At 32.8% G+C, this 16,504-nt stretch overlaps 1 protein-coding gene across 4 annotated transcripts in view; it reads right to left on the bottom strand.

Annotated features, from left to right (window-relative positions):
* Positions 1 to 16,504, bottom strand: part of LOC115886062 (leucine-rich repeats and immunoglobulin-like domains protein 2) — a 194,227-nt gene that overhangs the window by 31,867 nt on the left and 145,856 nt on the right. For all 4 annotated transcript variants that reach the window (XM_030905118.1, XM_030905093.1, XM_030905109.1 and 1 more), the window contains exon 5: positions 7,722 to 7,858. In XM_030905118.1, coding sequence (XP_030760978.1) covers positions 7,722 to 7,858 — 137 coding nt within the window. The remainder of the gene's footprint in view (positions 1 to 7,721; positions 7,859 to 16,504) is intronic.

Here is a 16,504-nt window from a genome sequence, read left to right on the forward strand (position 1 = left end):
GATAGGAGGATGCGGTTTGCATAAACGTGTCCCACTTTTTTGTTAAACGGAAAATGAAGTAATAGTTATTTTTTATACAAGACGATATAATGGTATTTTATCGTCGACCGAAAAGATTAATTCACGAGCGATGAAATCGAGACTGAATTAATTTCGAGAGACGATAATACTACTACTACTACCATTACTCGCTGACGAGTATTCGACACGCATGAAAAGATGATCACGCAAGGCGTTTTCTTTCATGAGCTTTTCTGTGAACTGACTGGAAAGCCCGATACGTGATGTTATCTGTCTACCGCACTCCGGACATTCAAAAATCTCATTGCTTTGTTGCCTCTTTACTTTTTGGTTGTCGCTGTTAACTGAGTTTACAACCCTTCTCCATTGAGTTCTATTGTGAACTGCTTCTTCCCAATGATTGCGCATTTTAATCCCCTTTAAGTTTTCGTGGAAAATGTCCTTGTACCTTTTGAGCTGTTCACCCGGCCTCCTCTTACCGTCTACAAGCTCACCGTAAAGCAGAGATTTTGGTATGCGGTTTTCTTGCATTGTGCATACGTGACCAGCCCATCTTAAGCGGGATTTTGTAACCATGACTTCAATACTCTCGCAGTTAGCTTTTTCAAGGACCGATACGTTTGAGACATGATGGAACCACCGGATTCTTAAGAGTTGTCTAAGGTGTCTGTGTTGCAACTTGTTTAAAGCGTTCATGTGTGGTTTCGCTCCCATATAACATGATCGGGATTATAATTGCTCGGCACACTGCAAGTTTCGTTTTTGTACTCAAGTCATGATTGTAGAAAACCCTGTCTTTTAATTTCCAGAATGCTCTTGAGGCGCTGCTAATCCTGTGCTGAATTTCAGAGTCTATATTGGCCTTTTCCAAAATCAAACTGCCGAGGTAATTAAATTCCGCTACAGATTCCAGTAGCTCTTCTCCGATTTTTATAGCATTGTTATGATCTTGCGGGGGAGTGCACATGATTTTGGTTTTGTCGATGTTTAGCTTAAGACCCAAAGCCTCGTATGCCCCGGTATATGTGTTCAACATTTCTTGTAATTGTTGTAACGTGTTTGCAACTAGAGCGCAGTCATCAGCATATTGAAATTCTGTGATGAATTTTGTACGTGTTTATGCCCTGAGTCTTTTTATATTGAACAGACCGCCATCATATCTGTATCTAATGCCCAATCCTCTCTCCTGTAGTTTGCTATCCACTATAATGGAGAGCGCTGCCATGAAAATGTTGAGTAGGAGAGGCGCTAAGACGCATCCCTGCCTAACTCCTGTATTTGTCAGGAAGGGATCGCTCAGTGATCCATGATGTGATACTCTTGACTGGTTGTTGTTATGGAGGCTTTTACATACTGTAAGAAATTTGTTGGGTACTCCGAACTTTTTCATAATTGCCCAAAGTGCATCTCTGTTCACAGAGTCGCAGGCTTTTGTTAGATCGATGAATGCAACATAAAGTTTAGACTGCTGCTCTTTTACTTTTTCCTGTAGTTGGCGGAGGGAAAATATGGAATCGACGGTGCCACGGTTGGTGCGAAAACCTGTTTGCGATTCTGGAAGGATTTTTTCTATATGTGGGTGCAGGCGATTTGACATAATTTTTGCAAGAATTTTTCCTCCAATAGCCAATAGTGAAATTCCCCGGTAATTTCCGCAGTCTGATGCATTTCTTTTGTTCTTAAATATATTCACTATATTCGCGTTGCAAAAGTCCTGAGGTACCTCTCCGCTTTCCCATATGATATCGAAGAGAGCCTTAAGATGACTAATAAGTTCTATACTTGCACACTTATAGATTTCCGCCGGGATTGCGTCACAGCCAGCTGATTTGTTGTTTGCTGTTTTATGGATGCCATTATTTCCTGTTCTGTTATTGTGGTATCTATCTAATATATCGAGGCTGTTATACTGAGGTATTGTGTTTAGTGCTTCTATATTGGGGTTGTTTTCTTGGTTAAGGATATGGCTGTAATGCTCTTTCCAGCGCTTTCTAATTTGCTCTTCCTCTTTTAGAAGTTCGCCATTTTGTGCCATGATTGGACAGCTTACCTTCTTGGTTGGGCCGTATACTTCTTTTACAGCCTCGAAGAATGTGCAATAATCGTGTTGCGTGGCGTACTCTTGAATCTGATTAGCTTTTTGTGACCACCAATCATCTTTTAATTGGCGCAGATTTCTTCGAAGCGTGTTGTTGGCTGCTTTAAAGTTGTCTATCAGCACAGAATATCTAGCTACGCAACAGAAAAATACTCGAAATGAAAGAGCTAAAATTGCACAAATAGAATACTAGATGGCGCGATAATATCATAATCAGAATATAATTAGAAATTTTGAACTTTCGGTTTTGGATCGACGGCTCGTAGACGGCCTTATAGCTCGGCTAAATATGCACAGTTGCCAGATTCAAAAAGACTTGAATTGGCATCCCATTCTTTTTATTGTGTATAATGCCAGTATGTGTTTCTTTCTATTCTTCTTTTCTTGTCAGATACACTTATATTAATTATTCCTTTGGCTATTAAAATAGTTTTAAGTATATTATTACAAAACATATACATTTTTAATATACACTACCTTATAATGTTAACTAAGAAAATACCTTTAATTACCTTTAAAATTAATAATATATAGGGCGATTGATAGTGATATTTATTAATGCTGGAACGTTAGTAATGAAATATAAGTTTAATAATAATGGAAATAATTTATTAAAATGCAGTACAAAAAATGTTAACTGACTAAAAAATACTATAATAACAAATTTCTTCCGTTTGCCACGTCATTTATATAGACCTAGGTAGATTTTAAAAAGTGACACAGGTACAATTAATAATATATTAGTTTGGCATAAAAGTTGCTGTCACGACATCGAACAATAAATTAAAATTCGTAAAATAATTTAAAATTATTAATTAAACAAATCTTTATAAAGAAACGCAAGTATACCAAATTTGGGCCCAGTCGAACTCCAGGAAATGATATCATAATAGTGTACTATATTATGGTACCACTCGATATACTTTAAGGTATCATAATATTGGAATGTCACCGAAGATCCGTAGTATACCAAATTTAAGAACAATCGAACGCCATGAAATGGTATCGTAATATGGTACTATATTAAGGTACCACTTTATATACATCATAGTTCAATCATATTACAATGTAACCGAAGATACTTAGTATACCAAGTTTGAGCCCAATGAACGCCAGGAAATGGTATCGTAATATGGTACTATATTAAGGTACCACTTTATATGCATCATAGTACCATCATATTACAATGTCACCGAAAATACGTAGTATCCCAAGTTTAAGCCCAATCGAATGCCATGTACGTAATATAGTACTATATTATGGTACCAGTTGATATGCTTCATGGTACCATAATAATGCAATGTCATCAAAAATACGCAAGTATATATCAAATATGAGCTCAATCGAACGCCAGGAAATGGTATTGAAATATGGTACTATATTAAGGTACCACTTTATATGCATTATAGTACCATCATATTACAATGTAACCGAAGATACGTAGTATAACAAGTTTAAGCCCAATCGAACGCCAGGAAATGGTATCGTAATATGGTACTATATTATGGTACCTCTTATTATGCTCCATGGTACCATAATATTACAATATCACCGAAGATACGTAGTATCCCAAATTTAAGCCCAATCGAATGCCATGTACATAATATGGTACTATATTATGGTACCAGATGATATGCATCATAGTACCATCATATTACAATGTCACCGAAAATACGTAGTATACCAAGTTTAAGCCCTATTGCCGCCATGTACCTAATATTGCTATATGGTACTATAGAAGGTACCACTTTATATGCTCCATGGTACCATGATATTACAATGTCACTGAAGATATAGTATACCAAGTTTAAGCCCAATCGAACGCCATGTATCGTAATATAGTACTATATTATGGTATCACTTGATATGCTTCTGAAAAAAATGGCGTCCAGTTGGCTGGAAAAGGACGATCGATGACATTTCCCATATAAATTTACATATAAAATGACAGCGATATTCATTTCATAGCTATCGTTAACGCCGTTTTTTTCCCGATTATACAATATGAACTTGGTATGAACACAATCGAACGTCAGGAAGTGGTATCATAATAGTAGAACAATACTTATTATATTGTCGCCGAATTACAATGAAAATTCAGGATTCAATTATACAATCAAACGTCAGGAAGTGGTTGTAATTTAGCTCATAAGATTTAATTCCAACTAACATGGCAAACTGAAAAAAAACAGCTCTGATCTATTTTAATATGTTTAAATGATGTAGCAAATTTGAAGGTAGGCTTTATCAGGAAGTATTCGATATGAATTACACAATGGCAACACTGCACAAAATTCTTCTAAATTTTGTTTGTAGAAAACTGTTTTCTTTTAAATTTATTGCCCTCTATTATGTAGTAGCGAAACTACCACATCAAAATATCTGATTTGGAGACAGACTTTTAAAGCCTGTCTCCTTTTGCTACCTACAATTTTATACATGTAAAGAGGCTTCTGTTGCGTAGCTAGATATTCTGTGCTATCAGCCTTGGATTGTGTGGATTTGCAGTGACTGCTTGATGTGCTCTATGCTTTTGTTCCAACAAGGTCCGTATATGAGGGAGACGATAATGCAATTTTATCGTCGTGTATAAAACAATACTTTTTTCCATAGCGAGTTACGTTTTAAAAAATATTCAGAAATTATTATTTCAAGGAATTTATTACGAGTAGAAAAAAATATTTTGCTGTGTTGGCGTTGGTTTCTATATAATTTGATAAATAAAGCTGTCTCTTTAGTTGTCAGTTTTGAGTCAATATTTTTTAATTCTCTTGCATTATGATTGCTGATTGAATTGGAGCCAGAAATGGCTCAAAACGAAATAAGTAAATTACCAACAGATATTCAGGCTGAGGCGAAAAACGCCATATCCCAAACTACTTCCATTTAAATCCTGAATAACTTATGAAAAGGAATACAAAAGTTTTCAAAAATGGAAGCAATTAAAAAACGTGCGAAAGGAAATAAAGTTTTTAACCTATCCTCGCTGTTAAAGTATCATTTAATCTACCTTTGCGGTTAAAGTACTATTTTATCTACTATTTTTGATAGATATAAGGCAATTTTAACAGTTGCTATGGAAAAAAAAACAAAATTTTCATAACCCTCTTCGTTCCTGAGCTACAGGTTCTTTTTGAAATCTTGCAATAACATCCTTCGGTAACTCTGTTATTGTGAAATTCTGACCACTCCATTATGGCATTCAGTGTTATTAAATTACATTATTAAGGGGCTAAATTTGATTGCTACCATTTTTTTTTTGAAAAAAGTAAAAAAGAAAATGAAAATTGATTTCACAAAGCCCTCTGACATTTATCTGTTTTTTAATATTTCCCCCCAAATAATATGCTCAGCTTTTTGACGTCTACATGACATGGCAAACGACAAAATCACGTTATAACACCGGTAGCAGATGTAATTTCCTGCTTTCAGAGCGCATTAAATATTAAAATCGCTTCGATCCCCCCAAGGATTGCCCTGATTTCCGTCCGTGTATAAAACATGAGGGATGAAATCGATAGATTGATAGGGTTGTGCCCAACCCTGTAATTTACCCACCTCCGAAATCACCTCTCTTTATTTTGAATATTCGACTTTATTGCATTTCCAGTAATGTATTGAATAATGATAAGACAAGTGACATCTGTTTAAAAAAGACAGCCACTTAGAGTGATAATTTGGTTATGCAAATTTAGAGTGACAATTTTGATTATGCAAAAGAAATACATATTCTATGAGCTTGCCTAACTATTGAGATTAATTCAAAAATAAATTCCAACATGAATAATGAACAAAACATTGAAACAAACAACACATACTACAAAATCGTTTTTAATAAAAAATAAAGAGACATAATATTATAAAGCTAGAATAGTATGCTATTTATGCTATATTTGTGACACCAGCTAAAGATGCATTCAACCAGCAAATCAAATAGCAAAATATAACGGGTAAACACAAGAGTCTTTTTTAGACTGACAGGTGTCAAATGCAATCAATATACACACACCGGAAAAGTTTAGGGATATTAGAATTTTATCCAGCCATTGTCAGTAATTTTATTATTTGCAGTTCTGATATAATAAAATTAAAATAAACAAATAGTTTACAGGACATATTGGAAATAAAAATGCGAAATTTACCGAATTTTTCAAATTTACCTTGATTTTTATTGAACTCAAAAAAATACACACATTTTTTTTTTATTCTAAACTGTGAATTAAAAAAAATGATAAAACCATTTTTACTTAATAAAGGGTATGGCCTCCTCTATTGTTCATTACAGCTCTACATCGTCTCTCCATGCTCCTGATCAGGTTGTCGATCTCTTCTTGATGTACAGCTTGCCACGCTGCATTCACGGCCCGAACCAGATCCCTACGAGTTTCGCGAGGCATACCCATTCTCAAAATTCTTCTTTGGACAGCGTCCCATATGTGCTCGATGGGGTTGAGGTCAGGAGATTGTGCCGGCCAGGGTAAGATGTTTAATTGATGAGCATTGATAAACTCACTTACCACTCTGGCTGTATGAGGCCGTGCATTGTCATGCATGAGAATGAAGATTCTCCCAAAATCACTGGCATATGGTAACACGACAGGCTTAAGAATTAAATCGCGATATGTGATTCCTGTTAGAAACCTTTCAAGAAAAACGAGATCGGTTTTTCGGCCTAACTGGACTCCTCCCCAGACCATAACTGTTCCACCTTGATAAGGGTGCACTTCCTGAACATGATCCAACCGAATAAGATTTCCCGGTTCTGTCCATACCCTAAGCTTTCTCGAATCCGGATGAATTCCAAAGCGTGACTCATCCGTGAAGAGAACATTGGCCCATTGTTCATTCGATCACTGAACATGATCAAAGGAAGAGCCCACAAATCTGGTACCTCTCGATTTCCTCTCGTTAAGGTTTGAGCTGTCCAGGAGCGTCTTCTTCTTAAGTTGACCTCTCTTAATCTATTGCGAACAGTGTCAGGACTAACGGTTACATTATGTGTTTCCTGGAGAATTAAACTAAGCTCTGGTGCTGTAAGAGTCGGTCGGCGTCGAGCATTTAATTGTAAAAAATGATCTTGCTGAGAGGTAGTAATGCGATGTCGCTCTGTGTGCCGTTCAGCAACATCACCACTTCTACGGTAGCGTGCACTTAATCGCGATATTACACTTTGCGTTGTATTTAATGCTCTAGATACGTCGATTTGGCGCATTCCAGCTTCGAGCATACCCATGGCCCTTAGCATTTCGTCTCTGTTAAGATGTCTACGCTCCAGAATGTCGTTTAATACTAAACAGAGTTATTTGAATGAATTCTGGCCTGTTATCATAAAAACATATCCAGTACAGGTTAAATTCGAACAACTGATGCTAAGTGCTTTTTATACATTTGACAAAAACACTTCTGCAAATATCCCAAATTTAGAAATAACTAGTGTGACTACTTCGTTTCAATAGGAAAGTAGAAAGAATCTCGGCCTACAAATATGTGGTTGTTTATTCAAAACATTTATTTTTAACTTTAATAAAATGATATCCCTAGATTTTTCCGGTGTGTGTATTAATCGGGTTAGTTGGGAATTACAGGTTTCTAATTTACCTACCTTCAAAATCGCCTTCGTTTATCTCGGATATTCGGTTTTCTTGCATTTCCAGCTTCTTTAACATGTCCAGAATGACCAGAGATTTTTGAGGAACAACCGTTAGGCCATTGCCCCCCAGGTTTAATCGTTTTAATTTTCTGCAAAAAAAAAGAAAAATTTAAAATATTTTTTTATTTTTTTTTTGAATATTCTTTATATCTAAACGTTCTCCAACCTAGTGTGAGTACATATCAATGTAAAAAGTTTGTTTTTGAGTCCCCTGCCTCTTGTCAGAGGTTCTACATTATTCTTTATATGTTATAATCGAAAAAAACGGCGTCAAAAACGACCGGGGATGACAATCTATGATATTTTTAGCGAGGTCAATCTCTAGATGATATTTACCAAATTAGAAACACACAAATCAATTAAAAAAAAATTTTTAGATTACACCATCTAAAAATAATTTTTACGCAATATAAAAATAAATTAAAACCTTCTTAAATAATGATTCTACAGCCGTCAGTGACGCCGTTTTTTATTCGATCGTATGATACTTAGTGAACAATCTACTACAAACAACTAATTGGAAAAACCTCTCAAGACCAGGATTGCAGACATTATTTGTCAAATCAACACCACATAAGAAGAATATTTATTTTCAGTTTAATGGTCTCTTTTTTCTTTAACCATTAAAATTATATCCATATATGTTTTTTCCATAGCAACTGCTAAAATTGCCTTATATCTATCAAAAATAGTAGATAAAATAGTACGTTAACCGCAAGGGTAGATTAAATGATACTTTAACAGCGATGATAGGTTAAAAACTTTATTTCTTCTCGCACGTTTTTTAATTGCTTTTATTTTTGAAAATTTTTGAATTCCTTTTCATAAGTTATTCGGGATTTAAATGGAAGCAGTTTGGATATGGCGTTTGTCACCTCAGCCTGAATATCTGTTGGTACTTATTTCGTTTTGAGTTATATCTGCTTCCAATTCAATCAGCAATCGACACGAAAGAGTATTAAAAAATATTGACTCAAAACTGACAACTAAAGAGACAACTTTATTTATTTGTCAAATTACGTAGAAACCAACGCCTACCCAGCACAATATTTTTTCTACTCGTAATAAATTCCTTGAAATAATAATTTCTGAATATTTTTTAAAACGTAACTAGCTATGGAAAAAAATATTGTTTTATACACGATGATAAAATTGCATTACCGTCTCCCGAAATTAATTCACTCGCGATTTCATCGCTCGTAAATTAATCTTTTCTGTCGAATCTTGTATAAAAAATAACTATTTATATAATTATTGTACAGAAATATATAACATAATAGTGCGTATCATATACAGTGTAATTATGCAGAGTTAGTAGAAACCAACGCCAACCCAGCACAATATTTTTTCTACTACGTAATAAATTCCTTGAAATATTAATTTCTGAATATTTTTGAAAACGTAACTCGCTATGGAAAAAAATATTGTTTTATACACGACGATAAAATTACATTAAAAATAACTATTTTCCTTTTTTGGATACGAGGTTTTGTAATAAATTGAAAGATGGAAAACATTTTTTTTATTATGCAACGTTTCGCTCAAACATAGTGGACTTTTTCAGGCATTACTTTATTCTAAAAACTAAAAGTCTTGCTAGCACCAGTCTCTATAAATGAGTGTTGTTGAACACATTGGAAGGAAAAACAATTATATCGATATTTAATTTCAGTGTGTCTATATGTATTATTTTATATTGTATTTACTAATTTACGTTCAATGCTTTTTGTATTTTAAAAATATAGAGATTGGAAACTTATTTATGAGAAAACCAATAATATACATTTACTGCTAACGGTAAATGTTACTACAACCCTTGAACCATACAAGAAAAGCTGAAAACTTCGTTCAAAAGTTTCCCCAGAGCACAATAAACCAAACTAAAGTGTCCCATAAAGTAGCTGGTTTAGGACGCTTGAAATAATTTCGGTACTTTCAGGTAGATAATAGGCTACGCCACTGTATAACGGGCATTTTTATTAGATCGTTTTTATTAGGTCATTATTTAGACTAATCTAGATCTAAGTAGTCTTAAAAATAGAAAGATTAGAAGTAGTAATTACCTAAATAATGTGATTTTTTCTACATATAGAAACTCACATATACCTACTCTGTTTTTTCTCAGATAAGATCTCGAGACGATAACAGAAGAAAAGTAGATGACGTCCCATACCAATCTATTTATTTAAAAAAAGTTTCTGATATTTTTTAAGTTAACTATGGATGGGTTTAAATATAAATCCGTCATACGTCGTATCTTGTTGTTTTTAGCCAGTTTTATTGGTTTATTTCAAAAATGACAGATCATATTACAATTTTATTGGTTTGACGGAACGATGAACGACAAGCGGACGCCGATGCGTATGAACTCGCCATTAGATTTTTGAGGCTTGTGAAAGTCTTGCCAAACTATAAATAGGTTATAATTTTGTGTCAACTTATGTCAAATATCTGCGCTTTGGAAGATGATGCATTTTGATTCGTGTTATTACGTGGGTTTTGTGTCTTTTGAAGTCAAGTGGAGGAAAAATCGAGGGAAAATTAACTGTAGACCCAGAGCACAGTTTATAGTTAATACTCGCTGCCCAGGCAGAAAGTCTTATAAACCAATAAAGTTACCATCAATAAACTTTGTATACCATCTCGTCGTAGATAAGTGCATCTCGTATATGCTACAGGGATCGTACTAAACATATACTATTGGAGCAGCTATAAAATATCGACATCACACGATAGGTAAATAATGGATTTTAGTACTGCAGAAAAATAATGTCAAAAGGTACGGGTTTAAAAACATTAAAAATTAAAGTTAATTAATCAACCTTTAAGGTATATAATTTGGTAAGTGTTACTATTAATAAAATAGTTTGTTTTATTTATCCCTGTGGAATATTACAAATTTGTATTTGTCCAGCTGGTTCAAAAAAAAATGAATACGACTCTTTCCACATTTTTTTAGAATATTTGGGCAGTGTATATTTATGTTTCAAGTATTTTAACATGTTAAGGTTATTGTGACATTGTATAAAACAACTTTGCTTTTGACAAAGTCGCAAATAAATTTTTCAGAACGTCAGTATGACATGAGTAGAGAAATGGGGGACTGGTATCATAGAATATACTGCCCGAAATAATAAAAATATGTTTTAAATCGTATTCAATTTTATTGGAACCAGCTGTACATAAGTTATATTGATAAATATAATAATAAATGCGGAAAGTTTCTTGAAGCTTGAAAGTAAGAAATGGTTCTTTTTTATATTTTTTGGTATATGGTGTTTTGTTGTTGTTTGTTTTGTATTAACACATACCGTTTTTTTTTAATAAAATTACTCGATTACATTTTTTCAGTTTCATACAGTTTTTTGTCACATATAAAATAAACTACTTTGAAATTAAAATGATAGACACATCTATCACTATCAAGGATCTTGTCGATGGACAGACTATACCTCATTTTTCGAAACTATGAAATGGTTTTTAGTGATGTAACATTTCAAACAAGTTATATATAAACTAAAATGAAAATTGCAAATGCTGTTATCTTATTTTGTAATAATCTACATCTCACAAAACATATAAAAAGAAAAAATAAACTAACTAGACCAACTGCTTTAATATTACAATATAAATGTAAATTGCCAATATCCCTATCTGATTCTCGAATGTACCTAATAAAGTAAGTTTGTTATGTCTACATAGTAATTGTACTGAATTCTACGAAATGAAGTTGTAAGTTTCTATTTTTGTTTTTTCTTCAAACTGTTTTAATGTTTTAATGCAAATAAAGTGTTTTCCTTCTAATAGAACCCAAGTGAATATGCAAAAATATTTTATCCACCAGACACAGTGAGTGCTACAAAACAATTTGCTTGGTAATGCCTTGCTTAAAAACTCTGCATAATTACACTGTATATGATACGCACTATTATGATAGATAGTTCTGTACAATAATTATATAAATAGTTATTTTTTATACATAAAATGATATTTGATCGTCGACCAAAAAAATTAATGAATTAAGTGAATTAATTTCGGGAGACGATTTTTTAAAAAATATTCAGAAATTATTATTTCAAGGAATTTATTACGAGTAGAAGAAATATTGTGCTGGGTTGGCGTTGGTTTCTATGTAATTTGACAAATAAACAAAGCTGTCTCTTTAGTTGTCAGTTTTGAGTCAATATATTTTAATTCTCTTCCGTGTCGATTGCTGATTGAATTGGAGCCAGAAATGGCTCAAAACGAAATAAGTAAATTACCAATAGATATTCAGGCTGAGGCGACAAACGCCATATCCAAACTACTTCCATTTTAATCCCGAACAACTTATGAAAAGGAATACAAAAATTTTCAAAAATGAAAGCAATTAAAAAACGTGCGAGGAGAAATAAAGTTTTTAACCTATCCTCGCTGTTAAAGTATCACATTTAATCTACCCTTCCGGTTAAAGTACTATTTTATCTACTATTTTTTATAGATCTAAGGCAATTTTAACAGTTGCCATGGAATAAATATACAAAGTTTCTTTTAGGCTGTTGATTAAATAGTAAAATATTTGCACTAGGTGTAGAAATATGATTTTATTTCAAGCTTTATGATAGTAAAAATATTTTTTTCGAAAATATATTTTTTGTATCTGAGAACTTTATACTCTTTAATTGAATTGTTGTTAACTCTTGGCAAATTTAATATTAAATTTTAATGAACTACATATTGAATTAATTTCAAGAGTAACTCGGAAGCTATTTTCTTTTTCGATCCTATGGTAAATTACTAAGAAAAACTAATAGAGCTACTTTAGTTGTAATAGACTATTACTCAAATTCTGTTCAATTATTTTTCTTCTCGGAAATAATAGCTAAAATACTTAAAAATCAAATTAAGGGCATTTTGTATCAAAGGTCAGTAGGTTAAAAGTTCACGACAACTCTTGCAGGGAATTTAACCCAAACATAAATTCAGATGATGTGAAATTTACTATAAATTTAATATCAGATAAAAAAATAAAACAAAAAATAATAATAGATGGCTGGAAAAAGTCATGCCCTAGAAGTTTTATGTCAATTTTTAGTAGATAACTAATTCTAGTGATTAACTTCGCCAAAATTATCATCGATTGTCATTCTCCAGCCTTCTTTGATGCCGTTTTTTTCGATCATACGATATATTAATTAATTTTACTAGACTAGAGGAGTTAATTTATTTCTAATTAAAATATCGCTATCACCAACCTAGAAAGTTATATTATTGCAATCGCTGTACTAATATTTTGCATAAATTAAAGCAAATTCTCAACCGTTTACCCGGTGCTTTCATCTAAAATGCAAATAAACACTCTTAATGTAAGCATTCCACCGTTAATGCTGTTTTAAAATATTAAGCTAAGGTAATTTCGTAATGACGCTGTTCTAAAATATTAAGCTTAGTTAATTTCATGAGATGATATCTTGAGACTCAACCGACGAAGAGAAATAATATTAAATAAATGAAGGACTTTACCTTTAAATAGAAATACTAATGAATGAGTGTATTAGTCTAGTTTTAAAGAAAAATAAACAATGATTGTTGATGTAGATTATTTAGGAGGGGGGAAGATCATCACCGCAACCTTGTAGATCTATTGTCTCCTCCGTCCTTGAGTTATAACTCATCATATAGTTCTCCATCTTCTATAACAGTTATACCAAGGTTTGTCGTCTCGGCGCATTCACTGATGAGATGTTTCCCCATTTTTCCCACAGAATATGTATACACCGTTGTTTCTTAGCATCAATCTACTGAGGTGTTCATTGTGGGAGACAGTGTCCTGTTAAAAACTCCGAGACAATCCTTGATTTTTGTTAGTTAAAATTTCTTCAAGTGTCTTCCGATCTATAGTTTCCATTTTTATAGTTTCCTAACAAATACAGGAGTTAGGCAGGGATGTATATTAGCACCTCTGCTATTCAACATATTCATGGCAGCGCTTTCCATTACAGTGGACAGCAAACTGCAGGAGAGAGGGTTGGGCATTAGATACAGATACGACGGGGGTCTGTTCAAGGAAGATGACGAAACATTGAAGCACGTTATGTGTACCTGCCTCGCTGGGGGCAGGACCAGGTTTGAGGTGCTTGGCAAACCCACGCTAGACCTATCAGACCTAAAAGACATATCGCCCTCGGACATAAAGGTCTATGTTAAAAAGCTGGGTCGTGAGGGTGAACTTTAATGCTCTTTGTCTATTAAAGAGCTTGTAGAAACTGAGCTACAATAGGCCCTCGCGGCCGCAGTGGAGGGTCCCACCTGGGACCCACTTTTAGTCAAAATACAATGTGTACTACCAATCATGAACTAGACATGCGAAACTTGGACCCTTAAAACGGATATTATAGGGAAACTGTAGGTCGCAGGTCGCTCAATGGAATCAAAACATGCTGGGAATAACCAAGAAATACCGTAAAATAATAGAGTGGATACGATTATCACATACTAAACCAATGAATACAGACCAACAAACAAAAAATGTAATATACCAAATACCCTGTGAATGCGATAAATTTTACATTCGTGAAACATCTAGACCCTTAAATATCAAAATTAAAGAACATAAAGATTATTTAAGAAAGGGAGATTTTCACAAATCTAAGATTTGTCAGCATTCTTGGGACACAGGGTACAGAATAAATTTTAATAACGCCAAAATTATAATGAAAGAAGCGATAGCCTCTAAAAGAAAAATAAAACAGGCTTTTTTAATTCAATCTAATAAAAATAAATGTATTGCTCATGCATCTGTAGATGTTACTAATGTATGGCAATCGCTTCTTTGATTTTAAAGAACAATAGATACAACAAGATAAATAAACACAACATACGTAAAATTTAAAAATAATCATACAGAAAGTTTGGGGCTTTTTGGATTTACCTTATTAAGTAATTGTTATCAGGTAGTAATTGTTAATTTTGAAGTTTAAAAATATCATTTTAACAGAACGTCAACGGTTTCTTGTAGACGTATCTGTTTTAAAAAAGTAAAGTGTTCTCGAATAGTTGAATTTAAATATTTTAAATAGTTTTTTTTCTTTATTCTTTGTATTTTTTTTGCTTCCGACGACGGAAAGAGATAACTTTCCGAAACGTTAAGCATTTTTTTTCTTTGTTAGGCAAATTTGTATTACTATAAACATAACTTCTGACAAGCAGCGTCCGTTTAGGTTTAACGCAGAAATGTTTACAAAAAATAATTATTTTATTTTGTAGTTTTTCTTGCAGTGCAGTGGCGAAATACCCATAAAGGATTTTTTTTGGAAACATTTTTGTGTATACCATGTTTATAATATTACCATAACAATATTTAGTTAGTTTTCTATTTCTCAGTTTTCTATTTTGTGTAAATCCCTGGCTGTTTGTTACCTTGGCACTATGCTGTACGTTCGCGCTTGTTAAATATTTTACAAGCTCATATTCCATGTTTTCAACACTGAAAGCATTAAAAAAACCTTTTAGGTTGTGTCCACAATTTTTATTTCAGAAATAAATCATAGTTATTCTGGTAACTTGCGAAATTAAAGTACATACTTTTATGACTTTGAAAATAAACTTGTAGCGTACGAGACTCCGGAAGGTTGAATATATGGAGCAATTTTTTATAGATATTTTTACGTTTTTAATAGGATAATAATAAATAAATAAATAAATGCCTTTATTGTCAAAACATTTACAATTTGTAGACATCTATTACATCCTATTTAAGCAGATCCAAAAATAAATCTGTATTAAATAATTAAAGAAAAAATGCATTTACTGTATTAATAATTTTTGAAATAATCAAACTTTTATAAAAAAAAACGTACCTATATATTTTTGAAACGAAAATAGAATTATCTATCGAAAACGTGACTAGCAAATAGAAATTTTCTAGTCCTTGCACCACACCATCGCTATTCCAATAGAATTTCAATTTTCTTTATCAATATGTTCGCTGTAACAACTTTTATCTGCCATAATAGTCAAGATGATTTGCCAATATAAAATTTAGTTACATTTACATATATTTTTTAAAAATACTTGCCAAAACGTTGAGACTTTTTTTGAAAAATATTTTTTTGCCTCGAATTTTTCTTTCATCCAAAGTGTACATTTAAAATTAATGATAAAACAATTTGAAGGCTGTTATCATCATCATCATGATCATTTTCAGCTTATTCAACCATTTTCAATTATGGTTTAGCCTCCATACATATTTAGTTGGTCTCCCTCACCATTGTTGTTGATTCTGTGGCTAACATCTATTACTTGGATCTTTTGTTGTATTAATTCTATTCTTTTACGGTATTTCTTGGTAATTCCCAGCATATTTGATTCCATTGAACGTTGTGTGACCTGCAGTTTCTTTATAATGTCCGTTTTAAATGCCCAGGTTTCGTATGCATAGGTCATGACCACGACTGGTAGTACACATTGATCGAATATTTTCTTGTTTAGATAAACTGGAATTCTAACTTAATTCTTCTGTTGATTTCTGGTAGTAGAGATCCTGAGCTGTGTATTAGTTATCCCAAATATATATATTCTATTATTTCCAGTGTTGTGTTATTCCTTAGAATGTCTTTTTTGTCTACTGGTTTGTTGTACATTACTTTAGTTTTTGTTAAATTCATTTTGAGTCTTACTTTATTGCTGGTTGTATTTAGTGTATTTGGTTATTATGTAAAAAAATCACAATTACCAGTCGAATCTTTGTCGTGGTT

This window comes from Sitophilus oryzae, unplaced genomic scaffold (genome assembly GCF_002938485.1).
Source record: "Sitophilus oryzae breed Bouriz unplaced genomic scaffold, Soryzae_2.0 scaffold_1122_pilon_pilon, whole genome shotgun sequence".
NCBI lineage: Eukaryota > Metazoa > Arthropoda > Insecta > Coleoptera > Curculionidae > Sitophilus > Sitophilus oryzae.